This window comes from Euprymna scolopes, chromosome 19, assembly GCF_053919585.1.
Source record: "Euprymna scolopes isolate OS-2025 chromosome 19, ASM5391958v1, whole genome shotgun sequence".
NCBI classification, from domain to species: Eukaryota; Metazoa; Mollusca; class Cephalopoda; order Sepiida; family Sepiolidae; genus Euprymna; species Euprymna scolopes.
Window position 1 is genome coordinate 11,419,134 of NC_136500.1, and position 27,454 is coordinate 11,446,587.

General features: G+C 34.2%; 1 protein-coding gene across 3 annotated transcripts in view; it reads right to left on the bottom strand.

The window, feature by feature from the left end:
- Positions 1 to 27,454, bottom strand: part of LOC145303412 (uncharacterized) — a 113,564-nt gene that overhangs the window by 30,801 nt on the left and 55,309 nt on the right. For all 3 annotated transcript variants that reach the window (XM_080144733.1, XM_080144734.1, XM_080144732.1), the window contains 7 exons: positions 27,132 to 27,232; positions 23,629 to 23,767; positions 21,113 to 21,216; positions 9,618 to 9,674; positions 8,448 to 8,615; positions 6,019 to 6,149; positions 1,982 to 2,124 (listed from right to left, as the gene is read on the bottom strand). In XM_080144733.1, the coding sequence (XP_080000859.1) occupies positions 1,982 to 2,124; positions 6,019 to 6,149; positions 8,448 to 8,615; positions 9,618 to 9,674; positions 21,113 to 21,216; positions 23,629 to 23,767; positions 27,132 to 27,232 (843 nt within the window). The remainder of the gene's footprint in view (positions 1 to 1,981; positions 2,125 to 6,018; positions 6,150 to 8,447; positions 8,616 to 9,617; positions 9,675 to 21,112; positions 21,217 to 23,628; positions 23,768 to 27,131; positions 27,233 to 27,454) is intronic.

Sequence of the window (27,454 nt, forward strand, 5' to 3'; positions counted from 1 at the left end):
AAGCACCAGTACCCCCCTCAACATAAATATCCCCAACAAACCCAATAAGCAGCAAAATCCCACCCCTTCACTTCTGAGATCCCTAGATACCTTCTACTCAAATATCTTCTTCCCTAGGACTACTAGACTTTGGAATTCCCTCCCAGGCCTCTGCTTTCCTGATTGTACTGACATACAGAACTTTAAATGTAATGTGAACAAACATCGCACTGCCTAACTCCATACATAGTATCCCTGCAAATCTGTCCCATATAGTAGCCTCTTATGACTTAGTGGCACTGTGCCTTGTTTGAGGTAAAAAAAAAAAAAAAAACAGTAAAAAAAATAAATGAATAGAAGTAAAAAGACTGGGTAGATACTTCTAGATCATTATTTTTTTCAAGCAATATTGTATTATGACATCTTTCAGGTTTTTCCAACAGTACATATGTTATGCAATAACTGATCATATTAGTGTGAGATAGACAGGGTATATATAAAGAGAGAGAGGATACGTTTTAATAAAGGCTGGAACATGTAATTCAATGAGAGGGAGATATAGATATATAGATAGATAGACCAACAGATAGTGCGTTTGACATTTATACATTTGACAGTTCTGTGAATGGGAGTGTTTCTATAACATTGACACATATTTCTTTAACTATTTTTGAGATGATGATTTTCACAAAGTTCTTATAATATAAATTGACAATAGCTTTTCTGTTGAATAACATAACACGAAGACGCAGATACAAAAGATGGTGATGTTCGTTTATTTCATTTCGACCGGTCAATGGCTTTGCATCAAGGAATTCAAAGTCTTTACATGATTTTCTTCTTCTAACCTTCGCTTCCAAGGTTTGATGTCAGCTGACACACTCTTCTCTCTTATCCACTGATTGACTGACCTAAAGCTCTCTATATTGAGAACTCATGACGTCATTGCATGACTAAACACGTGAATCTTGATCCCGTGGCCCGACATGCATTGTTCCTCACGTTTCTATAAAGCCGACTCTCTAACCTAATTTTTGATTAACCCACTTTACAAACATTTTCCATTGTTCGTTTTTAAATTCCTTATTTTAATTTCATTTCTTTAACAGAAACAAAATTGCATTATCACATTCCTTTTTCAATAAACAGATATCTAACTATTTATGTGAACTAAACAATGGTAATTCTACATTCCATTTTCAAGAACATTCTGTATTTATTTTAACTTATGATTGGAATTCTCAATTCCAAATCTAGCTTCGCAAGTTCAAATCCTTGGCTATCCTATCTCATATTTACTCACAAGAACAGGCGATTTGTTCTTGTAACACATACAAACAGTATATACAAACTAACAACTTTATAAAAGAAGACGTGTGCTTGTACAAGCAATTGATCGAAACAGGTCGTAGACTCTGTTAACTAAGAGATATGCCAAGCGGATATAAACTCAGTAGGTTACAAGAGTGAACGCAGCATAAGTAAAATTCCATGAGTTGTTGTCTCTGATAGCATCATATGCCGTCCTTCTCTACATCTGGAATAAGTTTTATAGCAGCTGTGTCAGGAACGTTATGATATACAGTAGTGAATGCCAGCCTCTTGCCCAGTTTTCTCTTGCCTGTATGCAAGGCAATGACAGATCCATGATTAGATGGATCTGTTATTGTGACATCTGACAAAAGCAGATACATCAGCACTACCCTTGCCTCATGTGAATCAATTATACTTGTACAGACATGTGGTATGGTCATCCTCCTGGATAAACTGTTGCAGAAACATGAATATTCTAAATCACAAGAAGGCGGGCTGGCCAAGGAAAACTTGGAAGTGATTGGACAAAACTACAGAGAGTGGAATTTGGAAACTGACAACCTGCTAAATCAGTAGAAGTAGAGAGTGAGCTAACGTAATACAAAAAAAATCTGAATAAGAAAAAAGCGACGTTAAATAAATACTTTATTCTAAATCAATTTATAGAGTGAAATGAAAAGGAACTCACTAGGTTGGCAAAAGCTGCTGCAGTTTTAAAATGGACGGCGAGGCCCAACATTGAATGAAGATGAAGAAGGTCAGTGAAATAATTCCGATCTGGGAAATCATTATTATAATGCTCAGCTGCAATGCGCCAATTCTCAATCACACCTGCAAGAATTCAACAAAATTCTAAAACATTTTGTATTTTTTTTAACATTTCAAGCTTCATAGAAATATATTTGATAAATATTAAGTACAAAATGTTAAAACAGTTAATAAAATTAAATTCGTGCCAAGAAAATTTCATGAATGTTAGAAGTGTAACTCAACATATCTAAACATGTTTGCTAAGAGAAAAGATAAGAAATGAGCTCCAACTTCTGTCCCATCGTCACAATGTTGCATCCCTGTGCCTGTTTTACAAGTATTTTAATGGAATGTGATCTGATGAACTCATTGCACTTGTGCCCCTCGATATAAATATCCCCGACACACCTGCTTAGCAACAAAATCACACCCCTTCACTGAACTTCAAATGCAACATCTTAATCTTTTATAAACATGGCCCCAAGTAGCAGTTCCTTACATCCAAGTGGCAATATGCCTTGTTTGGGGTGAAGGTGAGTTCCTCCACATCTGACTTCTCATCCATCTCCTCTGTCTCACACTTCTTACATTATCAACCTACATATATTTCCACTGCCCTTCCAGTATACCACAAAATTTGAGTTACTCCAAATTTCTTTTTCACAAATTGAGCAAAGAAACTTCCCTCTTTCTTTTAACACTATAGCTATTGATTTTCACTTTGGTCTTGGTGACATTTATTCTCACACAGAAATCCTACATGCATTCATTTGTGTGAAAATTGGACTTCAAATTGGGTCCATTGTGTTCACTAATAACAAAGGAATCTAACTATGGATTAAATAGCAATTTATCTTCAATTAATTGTTCTGTCATTTTTAACAATGGTTGGCTTTAATGAAAAATATGATGCATAAATACACACCATGTGTACACAGACATACATATATGTATTGCTTATGTGTTTTGGGGAGACCATATAATGTACGGATAATGCGATGGTACTCAATATATGCTGTCCATTTTTTATCGTTCTTTATAAGTTTTTTAGGGATTTATTGAAGATTTCAATATCTTTCATATGTATGGTATTTAAGTTTGTGGAAACACGTGTGTCTGATATTAATGTGTAGATTTTTGTCTATAATTACTATGCATCTGCCTTTTTCTGCTTGTGATATAATGAATTTATTTTTGTTAAATGTTTTAAAGTGTCTGTATATCTTTTTGGCAATGCTGATTTGTGAGGTTGAGTGGTCATTATAGGGGTGATTCCTTGTATGAAACCTTTTGTGAAGTCGGAATCATTGTGTCTATATTTTAAGGTTGTGTTCGTGGTGGTGTGTGAATGTCTACTGGTTGCGAATTTCAGGCTGAAGCTGAGGGCTTCAGTTTTAATGTCTGAGAGTGGTTTCGAAGTAAGGTTGTGTATCAAGTCTGGACAGCCTAAGGTTTTCCATTTACTGATTTTGATTAGTTGAGAAAGTTTGTTTTCCAATTTAAGAGTGTGATGGAAGTTGAATTTTTTAACAGATTGTTTTTATTTGAGCTAGGTGTTGTTTTGTATCCCTGTTGAAGGTTGGTTATTAATGCACTAGCTTCTCAAGAAGACAATAAGAACTTTGGTGTTTTAGAAGAATCGCAGATGATGATGATGATGATAGGTACTTTTCAATATGCTTCAGGAAAATGTGGTCTGAAAGCTTAAAGAATCTGAGAATGCATGTAAGTATAACCTTTTCCTCAATGCATTCTATCTATGGTGTGGGAGTATGTATTTCGCAGCGTCTTTAGATAGGTATTGTATCAGAATGCCCCCATAAGTATCAGAATTTAATAATCGACAAAAATTCCAATTAAAGAAGGAACAGTTTGATCTTAAACAAAGTTAACTCCCTTATACAGCCTAACATCACAAGTGCATTCTACAAGTTTTATCACTGCACAAGCAAAATGTTCACAGAAACATTCCGAACATGCCCATGTCTTATCAAAGAACCTACTGTTGATTTTATATGTCAGGCCCTTCTGCTTGTGCAGTGATAAAACTTGTAGAATGCACTTGTGATGTTAGGCTGTAGCACAATTAAACCATGATACTTGCATTTCAAATTTTAATTCAAGCCATTCATTATGTATAGGGTAATTCCATCTCAAATCATCCAGACCATGACACTCTTACCTCTCAGATTTTTTCCAAACTTTCACCACTAGTTAGATTGTGAGCTAACGAGGAAAGAACCAAAGACCTTTTTTGGAAGAATTTAAGTTCAGATTATCAAGAATGTCTAGGAACAAAAAAAATTCAATTTCCAATAGTGCCACATGTTTTTTTTGGTCGCCTTAGACCAATACCCAAATCTGGGCTAAAAAGTTCAATAACTCAGAAACAGTTCATTTTCAGAGGTTTTAAACATGATTTTTGGATTCCTCGTGTGGAAAACCATGTCCATGCAAATTTTCAAGGTTCTACCTAATCTAGAAATTGATTCATGCCCAAAAACGTAATTTCATAATTTTGTGAATTTGCGCCTCAATGCGATATACGTAAAATACCAAAATTGCGATATTTCCAGAACCGCTTAGAGTTAAAACTCAAATTTTCAGGATTCCCTAGTTTTTATGATACCAACATATGGTGAAAATTTGGAAAAAATCTGAGCGGTAAGAGTGTTAAAGATGTTTTTTTTCTGGATGATTGGAAATGGAATTACCCTATAAAAATAATTTCATAAAATCAACTGTAAGTTCTCTACAGTGCAATGTAGACTACAATGTATTGAGGACTAAGTCACTGCGGGGTGGCATGTGAAACTTCCTTTCAGTGCACAGTGGTGGATCTCCGACTAGTGCAGAAAATCAAACGATTTGATTGAAAACTGGGCAATTTCACTGATTTCGATGACAATAAGATTATTGGAAGTGTGGAACATTCCTTGATTCTCATTCAATTCCAAGCAATGTCGGGTCTCCCTGCTAACATTTATATATTTGTGTGTACAGAATTTACTCCTTAACTAATTAACCAATCATTATGAATTTTGAAACAGCTGCTATGGGTTTTTATGAAGCTATATTTAGTCTGATTTAGTTTTATGAATAAGGAAAACGGGATGGAAGCCCAGCTTGAAAATTGAGATTTTATAAAACATTTTAACAATAGCTATTTTTAGACATCAAGAAATATTCTACAAATTTCAGTTCCCTTGGGTTATTTTAAGGAATGTTTAAGGGATATAACATAACTTTTCATTTGAAATCATAATATTTCAGATTTGGATTAAATTTGATTGATAATCATTAAACACCAATAAATCAAAATTCGGAATTTTTATTCCTTCTTAAGATCCCTTAAGCATAAGACTTAGATTTTAGGCATTTTCTAGAATCAAACATATGTAATGGATTTTGATCTAAATTCGAATAAGGATTCTAGAGATAAGTTATAATATCATATCTTGGTTTTAATCTTCATGAGGGGACAGAAAACAGGTAACAACTTGTTCAAAAGAATTTTACCTGTCTTGGGGCGACTATTCAAATTAAATTACAAAAGATAAAATTTGTAAAAATGAAAATGATAGGAAACATTTGGTAGAGTAAAAAATAGTAGCATCTTACAAAATACATTTGCAGTGTATATATATATATATATATATATATATATATATACAGCACATCTTACAAAGTACATTTGCAGTATATATATATATATATATATATATATATATATATATATATATATACAGCACATCTTACAAAGTACATTTGCAGTATATATATATATATATATATATATATATACAGCACATCTTACAAAATACATTTGCAGTATATATATATATATATATATATATATATATATATATACAGCACATCTTACAAAGTACATTTGCAGTATATATACCACATATGATCACACAAAAATCACATTGACTAATTTTATCAAATAGACTAATCTCGTTTTTAACATACCATAGTAACGGTCCGGGAGAAGGTTTATATGGAAATGAGGATGGACTTGACTAGCGCTGGCATGAGGTAAAAGATCCCACAAAAGTGTCGGAAGTTTATAACGAATGTCGACAGAACGGACTTTATTATACCTGTAAAAAGGGAAAGAATTTAAATGTTTATTATTACTGGCAAAAAAACATTAATATCAAAGAATATGACAGAATAAAACACAGCCATTATTGTTTTACTCAAATGAAAGAAAATATCAAATACAAACTTTCATCATAGAAAAATTTATTCAAAAATTCCTTGCATATCTTTAAAAACATTCAAACCGACACAGAATATCTCCTTCTCAGGCCAAATTTCAGCCCTATTTCGGGGAAAAAGGGGGGGGGAGCATGAAGCCACTTCACTTGATGTAAGGAGCTAAAAAGAACAAAAGACGATTATCGCAAAAACAGGGGATATCTATCTTGAAAATACGAAAGCTATAAACGAAGACAGTAAGTATTAAAATCTCAACTCTTAAACATTTTTTTTCTCAAAAATATCTTTTTCATTCATAATCCCAATTTGACACCCGACAACAGCTCGATCCATTCCTATCTAGTCATGGTTAAGCACCTGAAAAAGGCCAGAGGATGAGTTGGTCGAAATGTGGTGAAAAAACAATGAAGATGAGGATAACAGTATGCATAAAGAACGAATGCACAAATTATGAAGCTTCATTTAAAAGGATTCCAAAAATATTTAAATAAATAAAAATACCCTTCAGTACGGACCCGACAATGGAAGACCAGATAAAAACAGAAAATTGGATTTATAAGACCATAACATCTAACTTTGATTGCCCTGCGGTATCGTGGCACAGCGGATAGAGATATTGAGTCCCTGCAGTTCCAGGTGAGCAACTCTACCCAAGCAGGCCAAAGGATTAGTTGGCGAAAGAAAGGCGGCTAGAGAACGAGTTAGCTGAAATATGGTGAAATAATAACAAAGATGAGGATAGCAGTTAGCAAAAAGAATGAATGCACAAATTATGAAGTCTCATCCCAAAGGATTCCAAAAAAAAATCTCGATCTATGTCCAGTTGCCAGAAGATGAGTCAAAATAGGACATGACTCTTTTAATCTGACAATCTATTTTTCTTAAATCCATATTTGTTCATTATTCTCATCAACCAACTCTACCACCTCATGCCTGGTGTGATATTCAGGAATATTTAAAATATTAAATTCACAAATGGTTCATTGTCACATGTATATTCTGATTTTGACAAAAATAGTTTTTACAGGGAGATGGAGTCGTCTTATCACATACAGCATTTGGTATTCCCAAATGGTCACCCATCTGGTTCTGGTCAGGCTCAAAATTGCTTAACTTTGGTGATTTAATGAGAACCGTTATGTCAACATGAGCCACCACCACATGATTGCATTTGCATTGCCACAATTAATTGAAATGAAAAACTGCGTTGCAGATAAACAACTGATATTTTTCGTTTAACTGCTTTTCATTTTTCTTTTGCTAATTCCTACTGATGTGGTATTTGAGACAAATGAAAAAAAATAATCAAATGAAATTCCTGTATAAATCAACTATTAACATTTATTTTCCATTTAAAACTGAACAAAGAATTACTTGTTAGTTCTAATAAAAAAAAAAAAAAACGGCTTACTTGGGGAGAAGTCTGTAACACATGTTAATCTAAGATTGCTTCTTTCTGGAATAAACCAGGGGACATAACTCTAGTCTCCAAATTTGGAGGAAAGTGAGTTCCCCAAGTGAAATGCTACTTTTCTTTTGATATTTTGATTAAAAAATTAAGTTCATCAGTAGCATGTGCGGTTATATAAAGGCCTGCTTGAGCTGTTCTGCATCTGCTTTCTGCTCTTTACCAAGTTGCCTATGTCTGGCCAAAGCTCCACCTTGCAATCACAGTGGCAGGATGTGCTCAAATTTATTCGTAGATCAAAACTCACATACAAGCTTCATATTTTCAATCTACTCAACAATGGGAATCTTAGTTGCAGCACTGATAAACTCCGGAAATCAAAAGTCATGCCTTCCATTGTCAAGCAGTAATATTCTGCTGAAATAGCTTGAAAATGATAGAAACTGACAGCAACTGATGACGAAATTCACTGTTCTGTCAGCTTCTAACAACACATCACGTTTCAATACATATCACCTTCATCAAAAACGAACTTCAATGTTCTTGAAACGGCTGACTTGTATACAACTCAAGATTATCTAATTTGCATATAATCAGCAAGAATTACGCATTAGTTTGGAGATCGGCATTTTGTTTTCTTCAACAATTCAGCAGCCAAAACCTACATGACGTGCAGAAACGTGAGCATTTTTTTTAGACAAGGAATATTTGGACTCGTTACAATTTTTTTCTACACATTTAAAAAAAAGATAAATCTTTGAAAACTTACCATTGCATAGCAACAGACATCGCATCCAAAAAGATTTCTTCATTCCAGTTGAGTGGATGATGTTGACGTGTTATTACTAATGCATGCCACGCATCATATTTAAAAGCATTAGCAGCCGTGAATGAATGCTTGGATTCAATTCGTCCAAACAAATCCTCAGCTGTAAAACTGAAAGGAAAATTTAGAGAAGGGTTCATATGATGAGATCCAGAATAAAAAAAAAGACACCAACTTAAGATGGAATATAATAACACATACATATTCTCTCAAATTGTTGACTTGCGCAACAAAATCAAACGGAGCCCACATTTTTTTCTCTACACTTTTCTTTCATTTCTCCTCCTCTGTTGTAATGTTAGTTCATACGCCAGCAAGGTCATTTGCATACATGTCATGTTGCTGCTGCTCAATGTGCATTAGCAGCTCTGTAATAGCAACAGTCTTCTATGGGGTTAGGGGTAGCAGTTATCAAAACCTACAACTATGTCTCTCTCTCTCTCTCTCTCTCTCTCTCTCTCTCTCTCTCTCTCTCTCTCTCCAGTTGAAAAGAGAGTGCAAAAACTATACTCATTTGCCACATAAAAGCTAGAGGTTTCTTATATGTGTGACCACACTATCAGAACACATAATCTTACTCTCATTTTAATAGAAAGATTCAACTAATTTTTAACCTTATGCGGAAATTTATCAAACTACCTCTCATCCCTGCCAGTTTTTTTTACACCCTAACCTTTTATTTTGCAACATGAGAAGAGATCAACAGACGTGTTCAACGATTAATCTTTACACAGATGTTTAAAAAAAAAAAAAAACCTTGTAAAACATTTACCGTAAAAAATCATCTACCACCAAAAAAAAAAAAATCTATGCTTTCCTTTTTAAAACTGTCTGACATCAAACAGAACTTTTAAAAGAATTTCTTTTTCAAGAATTTATCTGTGAAACACAGTACCACATGATTGTTTTCCTGCAGACTACAACATGGTCATCTTCAAATAGAATCTATTGTCATAAACCGTTCTCATAGATAATTGCATTTTGTGCATTTATAATCCTTTCACAGTATTCTTCAGCATTTAACGGATCTAATTACCTCTAATCCTCAAGTGGTTTTTAACCTTGATAAACGGTTACAAATCAGTAAAAGAAAAAGAAAAAAAAATTACTTACCTACTGTAATTGCAGAAATCACAGGATTTGGCAGTTTTCTTCGAAATTTGCTCTACACTAAAAGACAAAACAGATGAATATGTTAGCAGGGAGAAAATATTTAAACTCTGAATTACATAGAAACATGAAATTGGTAATTTTTTTTTTCACAAAATAAATCTATCAAATTCAAATAAAAATTAAAAAATAAAAATCCAACATTTTATAAATTTGTTTTTCTAACATATTACTGAATTCTCAAAGTCAGCTCCAAATAGTATTTAAGCTGACAAATTACTCCTGATACAAAACATTTCTAAGTAATCACCTAAAAAAATAAAGGGGAGGAATAGTTCAAGAATATAATAAGAGTTGTCTACCTTAATTTTAAAATATGCAAAAAATAAAAATAACTTTATTAGATCCCAAGCAATGCAGAGTGTATAAAGTTAGAAAGAAATAATGAAACAAGAACGTGGAAATTCCATAAAAGTGTCAACACAATACACCACATATCGCAAACAAAAGTTTGAGAAAAAAAAAAAAAAAATGATCACACTAAGATAATGCATAATATTTTTAACTGGAGATCACATTGATCACTAAGCGTAATAGTCAAGATTGTTCTTTTTGACTTTTGGTTTCTGTTCCGCAGACTAGATGACAGTGCTAATAAGCAAGATATGGTCTTTTCTGATTAATGATTATCTTCCCCTCAGAAAAGTGGCCCCCCCCCCAAACTTTTGGCATGCTAAAAATAGCTTTCTTGTCCACTTGACCATGTCTAATTATTCAGACAGTAGAAACCAGAAGTTAAAAAGAGTAGACAATGTTGACTATAACCTGATACTCTGATCTGCTCTATTCATTCAACAATACTTTATACTATTGCATCAACACAAGACGAAGTTTGAACAAATTTTTTTTTTAAGAAATGGTGGGGGGGGACGTCAAGAGAACCCGAAGAAATAAAAGGTTGTCTCCTTTGATGTTCTTTCAGCTCACATTCATCATATTACAGAACAGTGGTTCGCAACCTTTTTAGCTGGCGGCACATTTGAGTATTTTTTTAAAATTTTTGCGACACACCTATCACAAAAAAAATTAATATTTTTTTACTCGTAAAGTCTTTTTGCAACAAAATAAAAATTGTATAAGGATAATTTTTATTCACATGACTCAGCATATCCTAGATTCAATATCTGTTATAGAATAATAATGATGAATGCTAGTAGGACAGGTGTACCTGGTGTTTTTTAACTACTGCTGCAATATTAGTGAATATGTTGTACAATCCAGCAATTAGTCTGATTCTGAATTTTAAAATTACAAATGATTTTTTTTGTTGTTTTTTTTTTGTTTTTTTTTTTACACAGTTCATGCTACTAAAAAGAGTTGGAATACATTCATTTGAAAAATAATCTATACCACTACTGCATAGATTAGCTTGAAATTGAAATTTTTCATCTTACATCCTGTATATTTAGGAATGTTTTGGTATCAAAATCGGATCTAAATTATTACATTCCAATATCAATTCCCAATACTTTGAAAAACTTCTGATATTCCACTTAATCATCCTATCATTAATATATTTAAAAAAAAAAAAAAAAAAAAAAAAAGCTTACGAATTAGTATGTGTGAAATGTTTAAATTCCAAAAATTTGACGATTTTGAATAGAGTGGTGTCATCATGATTTTTTTTTTTTTTTAATGATTTTATTAAACAAAATTAAATTAAATAGCTTCTAGGTATTATCACTTTGCAGTACACTAATGCACCATAACACAGTGGTTCATTACTTTAATATTGTTATTCATTTCCTAGTTAGTCTAGTGATCTTCGTTGTGAGAGCAGTCCATAGCATTGTTATAGAAGTGTAAGCCATTTTGAGTTTCAGAAACAGTTTCAGATGGTTCGCTGTTACACACAAGTCCTGGGAGGTGACTTGTTTGTAGTAGACAGTTCCACAGAACAAAATATTCTTACCGTGTCGAAACCCGGGAAAAGAACATGTGAAATTGCTCCAGAAAAGGTTTAATATTTATGAAGCAATTCTGGTTTCTGATTGGTTGGTAGCAGAACGTGAATTAATTTGATTCGTCAGTTCTTAGCAGCATCGTTTATAAATAGAATCGTCCGACTGTGTGGGACCATACCCCATTATAGCTCCAAAATATTGCAACATCCTCCTTATTTTTTATAATGGGGAAGTCCCTTGTGTTTGTTCTGCTCAAAAATAAATATATATTTTTATATTTACTTAGACATAACAAAAATTAGAAATCATTTGGGTCTTAGAATTTTAGCATTTAAAAAGACGCCATTTTTAATTGTGTTCAAATGTCAAAAAGGAAAATTACAAAGATCTTTTCTTTTTTTTTTTTTAAAGTAAAAGTATTAGTTACGCATTAGTAGGTTAAAGTGTTAATACAAATAAAATGGATACAGTTTAACGTCTTGTCCAGGACTTTTTTTTTTTTTTTGATATATATACTCTGAGCATTACCCCTAGGGGTTTCCGCTGATATTCATGCAAAAAAAGTAAGAGCCTTCTCATAAGTGGAACTTCGCTGGTCTTTATTTTTAATATATAGAAATCTATATACATACAGGGCAGTGAAAGAAAAAAAGAAAATTTTTCAGTCGAATTCACCAACAAGTTTTGAGAAAAAACGTTGTAGCTTTATCCGTGTCGCCGGTTTTTATAAATATATCAGCGATATTTTGTTCTGATGATATGTAATTCAAAATAATGGATTCCTTTTTTATCTCGTTTTTTATGAAATGGTATTTTATATCTATATGCTTAGATCTTTGGTTGATTATCGTGTTCTGTGCTAAGACTATACGGGCTTGATTATCACAATTAATTACTACGGGGCTTGTAATCAATTCTGGTTCTAAAATAGTCTTCAGGATATTTTTAAGGTAGAGTGCTTCCTGGGTCGTGTGTGTGAGCGCGATAAATTCTGCTTCACATGTAGACAGAGATACAATCTGTTGCTTTTTAGATTTCCATGAAATAATAGGCCCATTTTCTGAGAGTCTGAAACAATATCCAGATACACTCTTGCGATCCTCGTCATTTGCCCAGTCTGAATCTGAAAAACCTTCTAATTTTAGGGGATTTCTTGATTTTCTAAATACTAACTTCTGTTCTTTGGTTCCTTTTAAATAACATAGGACTTGTTTAGCTCTGTTTAAATCTTTCATTGTCGGTTGTGATAATTTTTGTGACAGTTTTGTTACTGTATAGCATATGTCGGGCCTGGTTGCAGTCATTAAATATATAAGACTACCTATAATTTCGCGATATTGTGTGTCATTTATTATTTCAGATTCTGTGTGTATATTTTTATTAATATCATTTTCGACCAGTGTAGAGCGTTTCTTGCACTCTCCCATTCCAAATTTTAACAGTATTTTGTCGATGTATCTCGATTGAGTCATCGTAACAAGTCCTTTGCTTTGAGTAAATTCTATCCCCAGAAAGCAGGATATTTTGCCAAGATCGGTCATTTTGAATCTTTTACTTAATTTGTTATTAACATCAGTTAACATTATGTCACAATTTGATGCAATTAAAATATCATCGACCCACAAAACCAAAATCAGTAGTTTATCATCTTTGTGTTGGGTATATAAACAGGGGTCTACAGCGCATTGTCTAAATTGTTGTTTAATAATATAATCATGGAATACTGTGTTCCAACATTGAGCACTCTGTTTAGACCATATAATGACTTCTTAAGTCGCCACACGCTATTTTTATTTTTCATTATAAATCTCTCTGGAGGGGTAATATAAATTTCACAGTCTATTGGGGCTTTCAAATAAGCATTTTTTACGTCCATTTGATGGATGTTTAGGTCATATTGTGATGCGACTTGCATTAAAATTCTGATTGTCGTTAGGTTTGTGGTCGGCGAAAACGTAGAAAAGTATTCTTTACCGTAAATCTGAGAGCACCCCTTAGCAACAAATCTTGCTTTGTACTGTTCTACGCCTGATGCTGTACTTTTTTTTGTAAAGACCCATCTGGTAGAAATAACATGTTTATCTCTTGGGAGAGGCACTACTGTATAGGTATCATTTTCGGTTAAGGCATCTATTTCTTTTTTCATGGCAATTTTCCATTCATCATAATGTTCTGAATTAATTGCTTCGTTGAAGCTTTTTGGCGCATTTTCTATTGAATAGCAATAGTCGATTTGATAATCTTTTATATTGTCGACCACAAAAAAATCGGGTTGTCCTCTATTTCTTTTGGGATATCTTTCGACTTTATCATCATCATCATCATCATCATCATGGACACTCTCGTCTCCGTCATTTTTATTGTTTTCATTTGTTCTAATTATTTGAGGTAATATAATTTCATCCTCTTCATGTGACGGGTTTTCGGCTGTAAAATTAAACGCGTCCGTGAATTTTACACACCAGATTCTTTTTATTTTATTTTTTTCGGGAAAAAATATTAAATTTGCTGGACTGTTTTTATCATATCCAAGAAATATACCTCTGTCGGCTTTAATATTCAATTTACTCTTTTTCTATATATGCGAAGCAAGTTGAACCAAATATATGCATTCTGCTTAAATTTGTTTTTTTACCGCAGAAAGATTCATATGGAGTTTTAGATAGTGTTTTGTTAAAGCACCTATTGCGTATATAGGCTGCCGCCATAAGTGCATACGTCCAGAGGTTTTTAGGGAGTTTTGATTCAATGAGTAGGCATCTTGCCATTTCAAAAAGTGTCCACCACGCACGTTCAGCAGTCCCGTTTTGGTGTGGCGATCTAGGAGCTGATGTTTCATGCCTGATATGATGGTTAATTAGTAAAAGTTCAAAGTCTTTATTGGTGAATTCCGTACCGTTGTCAGAGCGAATACACTTGATTTCACCGTAGGGGGCCATGTCGGCTAGATATTTCTTAGTTGCTAGCAGGGTATCAGATTTGTTCTTTAAAAAGTAAACCATTATTAAACCTGAATGGTCATCTACGAAATTCAACACATATCTATAATGTTCTCTGGCCATCGGTTCTACGGGACCGTTCAAGTCAGAATGCACCATTGATAGGATTTTTTTGGCCTTTTTGTCTGGTATCTTGTTTTGATAGTTTGTCATTTTCCCTTGCGTACAGACGTCGCAGTTGAAGGTTTTTGATGTTTGTATTCGCATTCCATCAACTACAGTCGGCAACTTTTTGATATCAGGAATATTGCAGTGTCCAAGAATTTTATGCCATGTCTGTAGATCATGGCAGGCGGTTTTTGATGGGACTACGCTATTTAAATAATATAGTCTTCCATTTTCTTTAATGTCGAATACAGTTCCATTCGGGTATACCAGTTTTGATTTATTGGGGCTAAAGTTTATATTTGCACCTTGTTTTGTGGCAGCTTGTACAGAAAATATATTTTGTTTAAATTTTGGGATTAGAAGAGCGTTTTCTAGAATACAGAAACACAATTCACCTTTATTGTTCTTTAGCGAGATTTTCGCATTGCCTCTTTTCAAAACGATATCGTTGACTCGACTCCCGTCAGCTAGTTCTACAAAATGATTTTGTGGCTTTAAGTTGGGGTCAAAATTGATAAAATCAGATTCCTTTGTAATCACATGTGGCATGGCCCCACAATCGACAATAAAATTATTATTGTTTCTTGAAGCATCAAATGCACACGAAAATAAAAATGTATGTTCGCTAACAGAGCTCTCTACATTTTTAATCTAGTCGCCATTTTGAGTCCTGTATCTACATTGGAAACTCTTGTGATTAGGTCGTCCACAATAATAACAAATAATTTTTGTACTTTTCTTAGGAAAAAACCTGCTTTTGGCAAAGTTGCGTTTTTTATTCCTGGCATGGGTATAATTCGATTTTGGTGTTTTTATGTGTGTATTTTTAAATTTCATGATATTTGTGGATTCGTCTTTTCTGTGATCATTTTTTCAGTTTCTTCGTAACTTCTGAGTGCTACCTTGAATTGGCTAAAAGTCATGGGTTTTTCTTTCTGGGTTATCACGGTGGTAAATGGTTTGAAATCACTCGGTAATCCCTTAAGGACCATGGAAATTAACAGACTGTCACTTATAACTTCACCAGACATTTTTAAAGAATTTGCAGTTGTCTCGGCTCTTATAATATAATCAGTAATAGTTTCGGCTTCCATTCGTTTTAGAGAGGTCAGTTCAGTGTATAAAGAAATAATTTTGGGTTTTCCTTTCGATAAATAATGCTCTCTCAATATGTTTAATGCTTTGCAGCCGTCGTCCAGGGCTTCTCTCATTACCAGTGATAGACTTCGATCATCTAAACACTGTATTAATTCCGCAAAGACAGTTGCGTTCTTTTCAATGAAGTCGGGGTCGTTTCTGTTTTCAGGTTGTGTTTGTAGTACTTTGTGTAGCTTTAGGATTCGTAGATATCCTAGAAATTTAACTTGCCACAATTCGAATTTTGATTCGGATCCATCGAAATAAAGATGCACGCTGGGCACATAACCTCTAGAAGTATAAGCCATTTTGAGTTTCAGAAACAGTTTCAAGTGGTTCGCTGTTACACACAAGTCCTGGGAGGTGACTTGTTTGTAGTAGACAGTTCCACAGAATAAAATATTCTTACCGTGTCGAAACCCGGGAAAAGAACATGTGAAATTGCTCCAGAAAAGGTTTAATATTTATGAAGCAATTCTGGTTTCTGATTGGTTGGTAGCAGAACGTGAATTAATTTGATTCGTCAGTTCTTAGCAGCATCGTTTATAAATAGAATCGTCCGACTGTGTGGGATCATACCCCATTATAGCTCCAAAATATTGCAACAGGAGTTATGCAAGATTGAGAATCAAATGTTATAGGGTTTATTTCCTAACTGTGTTTGAGATTATTTTATTATGCGTTGGACTTTTGCTTGCCTTGATGGAATTCAAAACCAGCTTCGAAACCAAGTAGGTGATGTTCTCTTCTCTTCCTTGCAACCTCTTTCCCACGGAAAAGATATTGCAAGTCTATCTCTGCTTTATCGTTATTTTCATGCTAAGTTTTTGACCAAGCCCTCCTCCTGCAAAACATTCACAAACACTCGTCTTTCTAGAACCACTATCAAGAATTTCCCCCACTCTCTGTGCCTAAATCTAAACGCAAATTCCATGAACAATTCTTTTTTTTCTAGAACTGCCCGCCTGTGGAACTCTATACCATAGGCCTGTTTTTCAGCTGACTGGAACATGGTAGTCTTCAAGTCCAATGTAAACAAGTTCTTATTGAGCTGACCCCTTAAATAATCAAATTCTAGTCAATCTCCACCACTATCAATCACTATGTTGTTGTCTCACTGAACACTTTACACTATGCACCTCCCACCCCCCACCCCAAAAAATGCACAGGATTTTTTTTCTCATAGAAAAATAAATCAACTGTCCTGAAATGCTAGAATACCCTGGAACTGGTAGATTATTTTACCTTAAGATTTATTTCCCATAGCAAAAAAAAAAAAAAAAATCTTTAACTGCTCTAAAGCATTAGAAGGGCCCTAAAATTTAAGATTATTTTACATTAAATTTATATATATATATATATATATATATATATATATATATATATATATATGACAAGTTTTTCAGTGTTCATATGTAATTGCCTAAAAATGGGAGAATCAGATTTTGCGGAGGAAGATAGCAATTTAGCAAGTAATAATTTACAATAATACAAAAGAAATCTTGCAATATACTTATTTTTAACAGTCCTAGTATTAGGTTTCAACTTCTTGTATATAAAATGCATTACAATTCAACTGAGTTTTTTAACTTCTTTTAATGAATACATGGAATTTTTATATTATTGCAACATATTTATGTGCATTTACTGCAGATTATTTGGAAACCATTAATTTCTGGAGATTTTCAGTCAAATTCAGATTCCTTGTACAAAAATACATTTACGTGGCAAATTTTATTGCTTAATCTTGTGTTTTAACAAATATATAACATTTTTACTGAAAAAGTAGTATAAAAAAATGTGCCGAAACGCATATGGTTTTAAAGAAGGAAACTGTTGTATTTGAATAATTGACAAGGAAGACACAGTAACAGTTAAAGAAATGTGTGAACGAAAATACATGAAAGAGGTAACTGAACTACATCTTGTCTCACTCTTGGGCTAGTGATGACGACCATACTCTCCGCGTATCCGTCTGACTGACTTAGGAACTGGTCATTGTTACCCGGAAGTGAGATCATGGAATAGTTCATTATTCTAGGGGCGCAACTCCAACAGAAACACATACAAACATGCGAGTCACAAAAATAGTCATAACTTCCTTATTTTTAGTCTGATTTTTAAAATATAAAAATATTTTTTCTTAGATCAAAATCTTTTTATGTATGCCATTATTGAGATATTTTAAGCCAATTCAATTTTTTCATGTGTATTTTGCTTTTGAGCATAAATTTTTTTTCATAAAAACGTTTTTGTGTGTATTCTTGATGTAATAAAAACAAAAACAAATAAATTATTAAAGTGAATGGAAGAGCAACAATTATGGCTAAAGGCTTCAGTAAAACCAAGCAAAATAAATGTAATATTCCATACCATAAATATTCCATAAAAATATGGCTGAGGAGTTCACACAAATCCCCCACTCCCACGGTCAATGGGGAAACTTCTGTTCAGAATATTGGCAGATGTTGCAGAGTACATAAACACATGTTATACTTGGACAATAATCTAATTGATGGACAACTCAAGACAAATACTTGGACTATAATAATATATGTAAACACGTTTTATAAAGTTTGGTTCTATAAATGACATGCTTATGCACTGAAATGGTGAACAAATTTTGCAACTGATCAGAATTCCTGGAAGTAAAAGGAAGTGAGAAACATTCACAATCTTTCATTAGAAAATCACGCAATTGGAGAACGAATTAGAAAATATTGCATAGGAGGACTGAAATGCGATATCACTTGGAAAAAGAATCAACGATCAATAAAAAATCTGTGCACGTTTGTATATCTAAGGGATTCATTCAAGCATTTTTTAATAGCATAGCTGGGATGAGATAAAGTTCACACATCTTTGAATTATCTAAACTTCTTATGAACTTGAAAAGAGATGATTTTCAGATCACCAAGTGTGGTTTCTGTCTACAAAGGAAAATTAGGGAGAGAGTGCTGGATTGAAAGTAGAGTTGGAGGCAAACTGTTGGGCAAGCAGGTTTGCCTTTCTGGTTGCCGTGTAAACAAGCTCAAGGTTGTTGGATCATGAGAGAATTGTTGATTGAAGAACAAATTAGAAAATATTGCATAGAAAGATTGAAATGTGATATCACTTGGCAAATTTCAAAAGGATAAACATCTGTACCCGTTTATCTAACCATTCAACATACCATCACAAGTTGACAGTTACAATGCAAATACATCTCCAATCTAGCTATCTTCATCCTCAATAGCAAGACTATCAAGACGCAGACCACAAATCCCACATATATTAGCCCTGTTATTTCTCTGCATCCCTAATTTGATAGGAGACTAGCATTCACTGATGTTTAACGTTGTTGTTGTTGTAAACTCAACCACAAACGATGACGAGAGCCATTCATTTCAATTGATGCCAGATGTGGATCAGAGTATTGATGATGTAAAGAGAGAAGTTTGGTTTTAGATGCATTAAAAGTAACCAACACCTCCTTTTCCCATTGTACCACGTGCTCAAGATCAGAGGAGAGAGAATCAGAGAGAACTTGGTCATTTACTGTCTTAGATGTGCTACCATAAATGGTAATGTCATCAGCATAAATGTCTGCAAATGATGTAAGGATGTGATTTGGAAGATCATTAATGTAGATCAGGAATAGAGTTGGGCCCAGGATGGACCCCTGAGGGACTCCAGCATTAATACTGTGAGCTTCTGATTTTTGCCCCTCAACTACTACTCTTATGAACCTATCAGAAAAAAATGATTTAATAATTGAGAAGACATTTCCAGCTATACCATAGCTAGAGATCTTGTGAAGTAAACCTTTATGCCATACCCTATCAAAGGCCTTAGATATGTCAAGAGCAATTGCCCTAGAAAAGGAAAAAAAAAAGATGTTTAGAAAAGAAAAAAATTGGTTCAGAAAAGGGTGAAAAAGTGGTTCAGAAAATATAAAAAGTTGTTCATGAAGTGGTAGTTGGCTCGAACCTGTACCACAAAGGAAAAGAATGTGAAAAAAAAAAATGTAACTTCTTTGCCATTGTGTCCATCGCCAAACCAGACGTGGCAAAGGTTTAAATTAAGGCTAGTCAATCCAAAAGAGGGATAACATTATATTATAAAATATAGGCGGAAAAAGCGACCCCTCCATGCATAAAAGTGCCCAGTTGAGGGTGAAATAATTAATGTTTTTAGCCAACTTTTCGATATTTGTTGTCCGAACAGTTGATCTTCAAAATGATACCAATCTCATGAAAATCCGTCGCCTCTGTAGAAAGTTTTAAGCAGACATACAAACATGCATACATTTAAAGACAGGTGAGATATATATTATAGACTAGCGGGGGGTACCCGGCATTGCCCGGGTGTTTAGAGGCGTGTGTGGTTTTGGGTAAATCAAAACTCCGGGTGAGGGGGTTAAAATTTTTAAAAAAAGTTTTGGTAGGTAAGTATGAGGATCGAACCCGAACCCTTGAGGCAAAGTTGGAAATTAAAGTGTGAAAAAAAAAAACGTGCAACGTTAACCACTGGGCCACCGCGAAATACCAACAGAAACACGTTTGAATTTATTTAATTATTTAGAATTGGCAGGTGCACGTTTTAATGACTTAATGAGGTCAACTTTGACTGCCGGGTAGTATTTTATTTACTGCAGGAACGCTTTTTTTATTTTTATTTTCCCAAGATGTTGAGGGGGGGGGGGGTCAGCTCCCCATAAAAAGGGGTTGTCCAAATTGAATAGCAATTGTCTGATGTAAGGAACATTTCCACATTGATCAAAGCAGATTGCTTTCGGACATTTCTGGCGATCACGACCGGAAAAATACCGCCAGAATTAGTGTCACTTTTATTATAGGAAAAAGCCTAATCCACATGCGGCGAGCGAAAAATGTTGAATATTTATCTTTTCAAAGTCGAGCAAATTAAATAGACAGGCGACCTCCGTTGCTAACTCGTAGATATCATGATTTATATGTGATGTAAAAAGTTTTAAGTTGTGAGCCTCTTCTCGGAAAAAAGCCTTTCTCGGACATACACAAAAAGTGAATATACATACACACATTTTCGCTTTTATATATATAGATGGTCATAAAACTACTAAGCATGAAACTTAGAAATATCGTGACACACACAATACAGTGACACATGTTCATCCACACAATTCTGAGGTGACACGTCTAGGACTGCAGAACACAATGTGAAAGGAGATTGCCCATACATCTTTTAGCAAACACTAATGTGATTATATGGAGGGCCTAATGTGAATGTATATTATATTTGTTATTTATAAAATAAAAAGTTGACTCACTAAACTCTCTGAGGTACATTGGCTTTATGAACTGGTCTTTTGGAGCGTAGAGGATTGAGCATTGTGTTCTCCCGTGTGTATTCATTAAAGACGAGCGTAATATGCTGCAAATAGACAAGAACAATTAGAAATGCATGAATGAACAAGTAGAAAACAAGCATGAATGAACAAGTAGAAAACAAGCCAAACAATGTGCAACAACAAAAATTCCTGACCCAAAGCTTTTGCCATCATTTCCTTTTCTAGTTGTTGTCTCTCAAATTGGTGACTCGAGTGGGAGAGGGGCTCAGTAGTTTACAACTAATTCTACCTTATTTGCGCCTGTAACAGAAAACATGCTATGCAACATACAAATATCTGTGCGTGATGTTGCCAAGCTAATCAAAAACCTAGATTCCAGTAAAGCAACTGGCCCTGACAGCATTCCAATTATAGTGCTGAAAAAGCTTCAACCAGAACTAGCTCCTATACTTACAAAGCTGTTTAAGCGTTGTCTTAAGGAGAAGTGCTTCCCAACACCATGGAAAACCTCATCAGTATGCCCTGTATTTAAGAATTCTGGTGATCGGTCATCTTCCTCTCGGTACAGACCAATTAGTCTCCTGTGTGTGATGAGTAAGTTGCTGGAATCTGTTAAATAGAGAAGTAGTCAACCACCTCAGCAAAAATAATCTTAGTGGCACGCAATATAGTTTCCATTCTGCTAGATCTACAACAGATGTGCTAACGGTTATATCTCATAGAATTAGTGAATCTCTCGACAAAGGCTTCCTTTCTAGGGCAATTGCTCTTGACATATCAAAGGCCTTTGATGTGGTATGGCATAAAGGTCTACTTCATAAAATCTCCAGCTACGGTATAGCTGGAAATGTTTTCTCAATTATTAAATCATTTCTGTCAGAGTAGTGGTTGATGGGCAGAAATCAGAAGCTCAGAGTATTAATGCTAGAGTCCCTCAGGGGTCCATCCTGGGCCCAACTCTCTTCCTGATCTACATTAATGATCTACCAAATAACATCCTAAGATCATTCATTGACAGCTACACAGCTAACGACACTATCTATGGCAACACATCAAAGACCATAAATGACCAAGTTCTCTGATTCTCTCTTCTCTGATCTTGAGCATGTGGTACAATGGGGAAAGCAGTGACCGGTTACTTTTAATGCATCTAAAACCAAGTTCCTATCTTCACATCATCAACACTTTAATCCCCATCTGGCATCAATTGAAATGAATGGCTCTCATCTTGGTGAGGCTCCATGTTTTGACGAGCTTGATGAGACGGCCAATGATGGAGTACTGTTGCCACATCTGGGCAAGAGCTGCTAGAAGCAGCTTATCCTGCCTTGACAGAGCTCAAAATAGACTTCGTAGTTTACTGGTAAATGATGCCCTTTTCTCTTTCCTGCAACCTCTTTCCCACAGAAGAGACATATCAAACCTGTCTCTGCTTTATCGTTATTTTCATGGCAAGAGCTCGTCTGAGCATCAATCTATGGTCCCCCCCCCCTTGCCAAACTTTCATGAAAAAAACTCGTCTAGCCAAAACCACTATCAATAATTTCCCACACTCTTTATCTGTGCCTAAACCTAAATGCAGATTCCATGAACAAAGTTTCTTTCTTAGAACTGCATGCCTCTCTTCTAATGCCTGCTTTCCAGCTGACGACAAGGGGATTGTCTTCAAGTCCAACGTAAACAAGTTCTTGATGAACCGTTCCCCTAAGTAATCCAATTCACAAAATTTCCACTACTTATGTTTACTACGCTTTAATCCCAGACAAATGTATACCCATTAACCATTATTCTCGAGTGGCCTCCGGGCCTTGGTAAGTGGTGATTCCTATGTAAAAAAAACAAAAAAAAAACATAAGGTATTGTTCCCAAGTACAGACCAGTGCTTCAATCACTAGTCTCTTTATTGGACAGTGTCCAAAAAAGAGTCTCCAATCTAATACACTCTGCACTATCGGCCAATCTCCAACCACTGTCACATCACTGCAATGTTGCATCCCTGTGCTTGTTTTACAAGTACTTTAATTGAAAGTGTATCAATGAACTTTTAGCACTAGTGCCCCCACAACATACTCACTTATTGCAGAAGGCCACAGTTCCTAGTGTTGCATGTCGTATAATTTTTTAGACTACCCGAGCTGTATTATTAAAATCCAATTTTATACTAGCTTCCAGTCAACCCCAACACTGATTGTAGATCTTTTTGTTTGTTGTAAAATATAATATAGCTGATGATTGTAGATCTTTTTGTTTGTTGTAAAATATAATATAGCTGATGATTGTAGATCTTTTTGTTTGGGAAAGTTGCTCTAATCAGATTTATGCTGCCATTCGTTTTTGCTTGATTTTCGATTTCACGAATGATTTGATGCTCAAGAGTTTGGATAGTTACAATCAAAGAGTCAACATTTTTTTTAAAGTGGGGGGAACTCTTTTTGCTGTTTGCTTATCATGCAAACATGAAAGGTATAAAAATGAGTGTAAAAAAAAAAAATCACCTGATATTTCGCTTCTGCAAACAATTCTTCATTCTGTCCTAACCAATTTTTCACTTTCACTGCAAAAAGTTTTGGCAACATCAACTGACCCGAACGTTGCGTGACTGTAAAAATATTTGATAACTTCTCATACAGTTCTCTGGAAAAAAAACAAAAAGCAAGAAAAATTAATATAAAAAACCTGGACCTTGCTAAAAAAAACAATGTAATAAATAAAATATTAGGGGCTTTCCAAAAATAATGCCACCTACTTTTTCCGCCTGTATGGATCAGAGGAGATTGCAAATTGCATTGTTATGATGACTGAATTATGCATTCATAACTTGAAAGTTTCATATCTGTATTGTACATATTGACAGTGTGGGACTCTAAGAAAGCAACTCCTGTCATGGAAGTGCATAATTGAATTCTTTCATGCAAAAGTGTATTGAGTATATGGAGCACAAAAGGTTGCTCGTTTTAATGGTATCATCGTAGCTCTTAAATGTTTTGAGTAAAAAAGAAAAAGAAAAAAAAAGAAAAGAAAAAAGAAAAGAAAAGAGAAAAGAAAAGAAAAAAGAAAAAAAGAAAAAAGAAAAAAAAAAGAAAGAAAAAAAAGAAAAAAGACAAGAAAAAAAGAAAAGAAAAAAGACAAGAAAAAAAGAAAAGAGACAAGAAAAAAGAAAAAAAAAGAAAAAAAAGAAAAAAGAATGAAAAGAAAAGAAAAGAAAAAAAGAAAAGAAAAAAAAAAGAAAAAAGAAAAGAAAGAAAAAAAAGAAAAGAAAGAAAAAAAAGAAAAGAAAAAAGAAAAGAAAAAAGTAAAAAGAAAAAAGTAAAAAGAAAAAAGAAAAAAAAGAAAAGAAAAAAAGAAAAAAAGAAAAGAGAAAAGAAAAGAAAAAAAGAAAGAAAAGGAAAAGAAAAAAAAGAATGAAAAGAAAAAAAAATGAAAAAAAAGAAAAAAGAAAAAAAAATGAAAAAAAAGAAAAAAGAAAAAAAAACGAAACAAAAAAGAAAAAAGAAAAAAAAGGAAATTAGGAGGCTTTACTTTTGCAACAACCCTCGTTAATAAAATATTACGTAAATTTTGGTAGCTCATAGTCAGTGCCATTGATCCTAGGCAGGTTGAACCGGCTTCCTCTGAAGGAGGAAATGTCTAGAGAGCATCAAATTCACAGTCGGTCGCTAGTTGCATGTATAGCCAATGGCAAAAATAAAAAGCTAAAAACAAGACAAATTTGTGTGTTTGTGAAGTTGGCGCAAAAAAAAACAACTTGGATGATGTGTTAGTGAAAAGTAGTAAAAAAACTAAAATGAATAGAAAATGTTTAATTAGTGAAATATCAAAATGTTGGGAAACAAAACCAAAATTAAGAGCAAAATGCAGAATGCTCATCATGTGGGGAGGGTGCATCGAGGAGAACGGAAATTTGTTGATGATGAAAAGACAAAGATAAAGAAAGAGAGAGAAGAAAAATAACAAGAATAAAATCCAGCTAAATTTATATAAATAAACAGATGTGTGTGTGTGTGTGTGTGTGTGTGTGTGTGTGTGTGTGTGTGTGAAAATATTTAACTGATAAACTTTTTAACTACTGGCTATATACCAATGAAATTAACAGGAAATTTCAATCATATGTTAAGGAATAGAGAGACGGAGAGAGAGAAAAGGAGAGAGGGGGGAAGAGGTGAGTTATAGTGTAGACACATTGGCCGGAAGTAAAGGATCAGCTGATTTGATTGCGTGTGAGTCATGTGATCAGGTTAGTTGAATCGTTGAGATTTGATTTGAACTCAGAAGACAACGGACGGCTTCCCGTTGTCTCCTCCTCTTCACTGGGGGGGACGAACGCTGACGTGTGTAGAAGAAGAACCCACACAGGCCGATTTCACTTTCCACCTTCTGCAGGTCATCTGGGAAAAGTGAAATAAACTATAGAACTAATTCCTTGTCTTGGAGTGATTGAATCTTTATCCAAAAACAGGTATCAAGTCTCCCTCCAGGACGAGAAATTCCAGATGATCCAACATCGAAAAAGCAGAGGTAGGTTCTGAAAATACATGTCACTCACACGCGATTCCCTTTATGATACAACATAAATATAGAATATAACACGTCATCTCTTCTAATCCATTATTAGAGATGACACATCAAACACACAACCCTTTATTATAGAGCAACAACGTAACACATACACCAAGGATATTTGATAAATATTTGTTTAGATTGATACATAACGAGTACAAAAATATGTTGGCAAATTAAAATGTAAACTGTTCATTTCAACTTGCCGAGATTTTTACTTCTTTCTGCACTTTCCAAAATCCAATTCATTTCTTCAAGTCACTTTATATCAAATCTTTCTTATCTTTCAATAGCTACATCAGTAAGAGACATGGCTGGAGACCTAAATGTTTTGGTTTAGATTCTAGCTGATGGCAGCTAAGTTTTCTTTTTTTAATTTTAAAATATATATTAGGTACAATATAATATTCAACAGAGAATTGGCTCTAATCCCTACTATTATATATTTTTGTGTGGGTGTGTGTGTATGAGTTCATTCCCTATGGACTCGACAATGGTTAGGCCGATTTTTATGAAATTTCACACAAAGGTACTTTATGTGCCTGGCAGTGTTCTCAAATAGGTTTTGTATCGGAATGTCTTCAACAAATATCAATAATCAGAATAATCCGATAAGGAAAGTGATTTTAACCAAAAGTTAACACCTTACACAGTCCAAGATCACAAGTGGATTTGAAAAGATTTATTACCACACAAGCCGCGAGGCCAGACATAAAATCAACAGTAGGTTCTTTGATATGAAAGAGGTGCAATCAAAATCAACCATTTTAAACTTTTATGCAAGCCATTATACATAAAAAAAATTTATAAAATAAACAGTAGGTTCTCTACAGTGCAATGTAGACTACAATGTATTGTGGATTTAGTCACTGCTTCCTCCCCTATTTAAGCATATTTTATGACCCAACAAGGCCAGAGACATCCACTTCTCTCCTGCTAGTAGTAAATAAAGCTTTAGCTGCACTTATCAGGTCTTTCTTAAAAAAGAAACACAAAAAAAATACAGAGAACACGCATCCATGGAGGCTCTAGAGATTCACAGAGATTCTGCTTTTTCCAGATTAAAAAAATGAATTTTGTGACAGTATATGACAGGAACAGTTTACAGGCAGTCTTGGGTTTGCAACAGATGAGGATGTTGTTCAATCGAGGACAGCTGTGAGTTTGACACAGTTGAAGGCAGGTCGTGGTCAGGTCATGGCTTGGACCAGATTGAGAGAACATTAGGAGAGAGAGATGAGCTGACATCCACTGATAAATCCGAACATAGATGCGGACTTTAGTGTGTAGAGAGCCGATGGTATCATACCCAGAGTTCAGACATTTGCAGAATGTGTCGAAGTTTGTGTTTTATTCTATTTATACTTGCGAACCTATGCAGGTCTTCTCAAAAGCTGCCAATGTGAGAGACAAGCAAGAAGCATGCCAGAGAACTACTTACCTGCAATCATTGTTGGATGAAATTTTTAGGATCATCAGCTTTGAATATAAATTGGAAATCGAAAGCTTTTCATCATGCAAACATTTTCTTTGTACCCATTCCTACAATAAAAAGCAGATTTTAGTAAAATATATTCCAACCACAGTAAAATATATTCCAACCACAGTAAAATATATTCCAAACACAATGTGCTAAAGACACACAAAAACAGCATAAAATCTGTGTAAAAAATGTCCAAAAAGTATAAAAATACTGTTAACATAAAAAACTTTTTTTGTTTCGTTTTTTTTGTTATCGAATTGATTTTGAAAATCTTTTTGAAG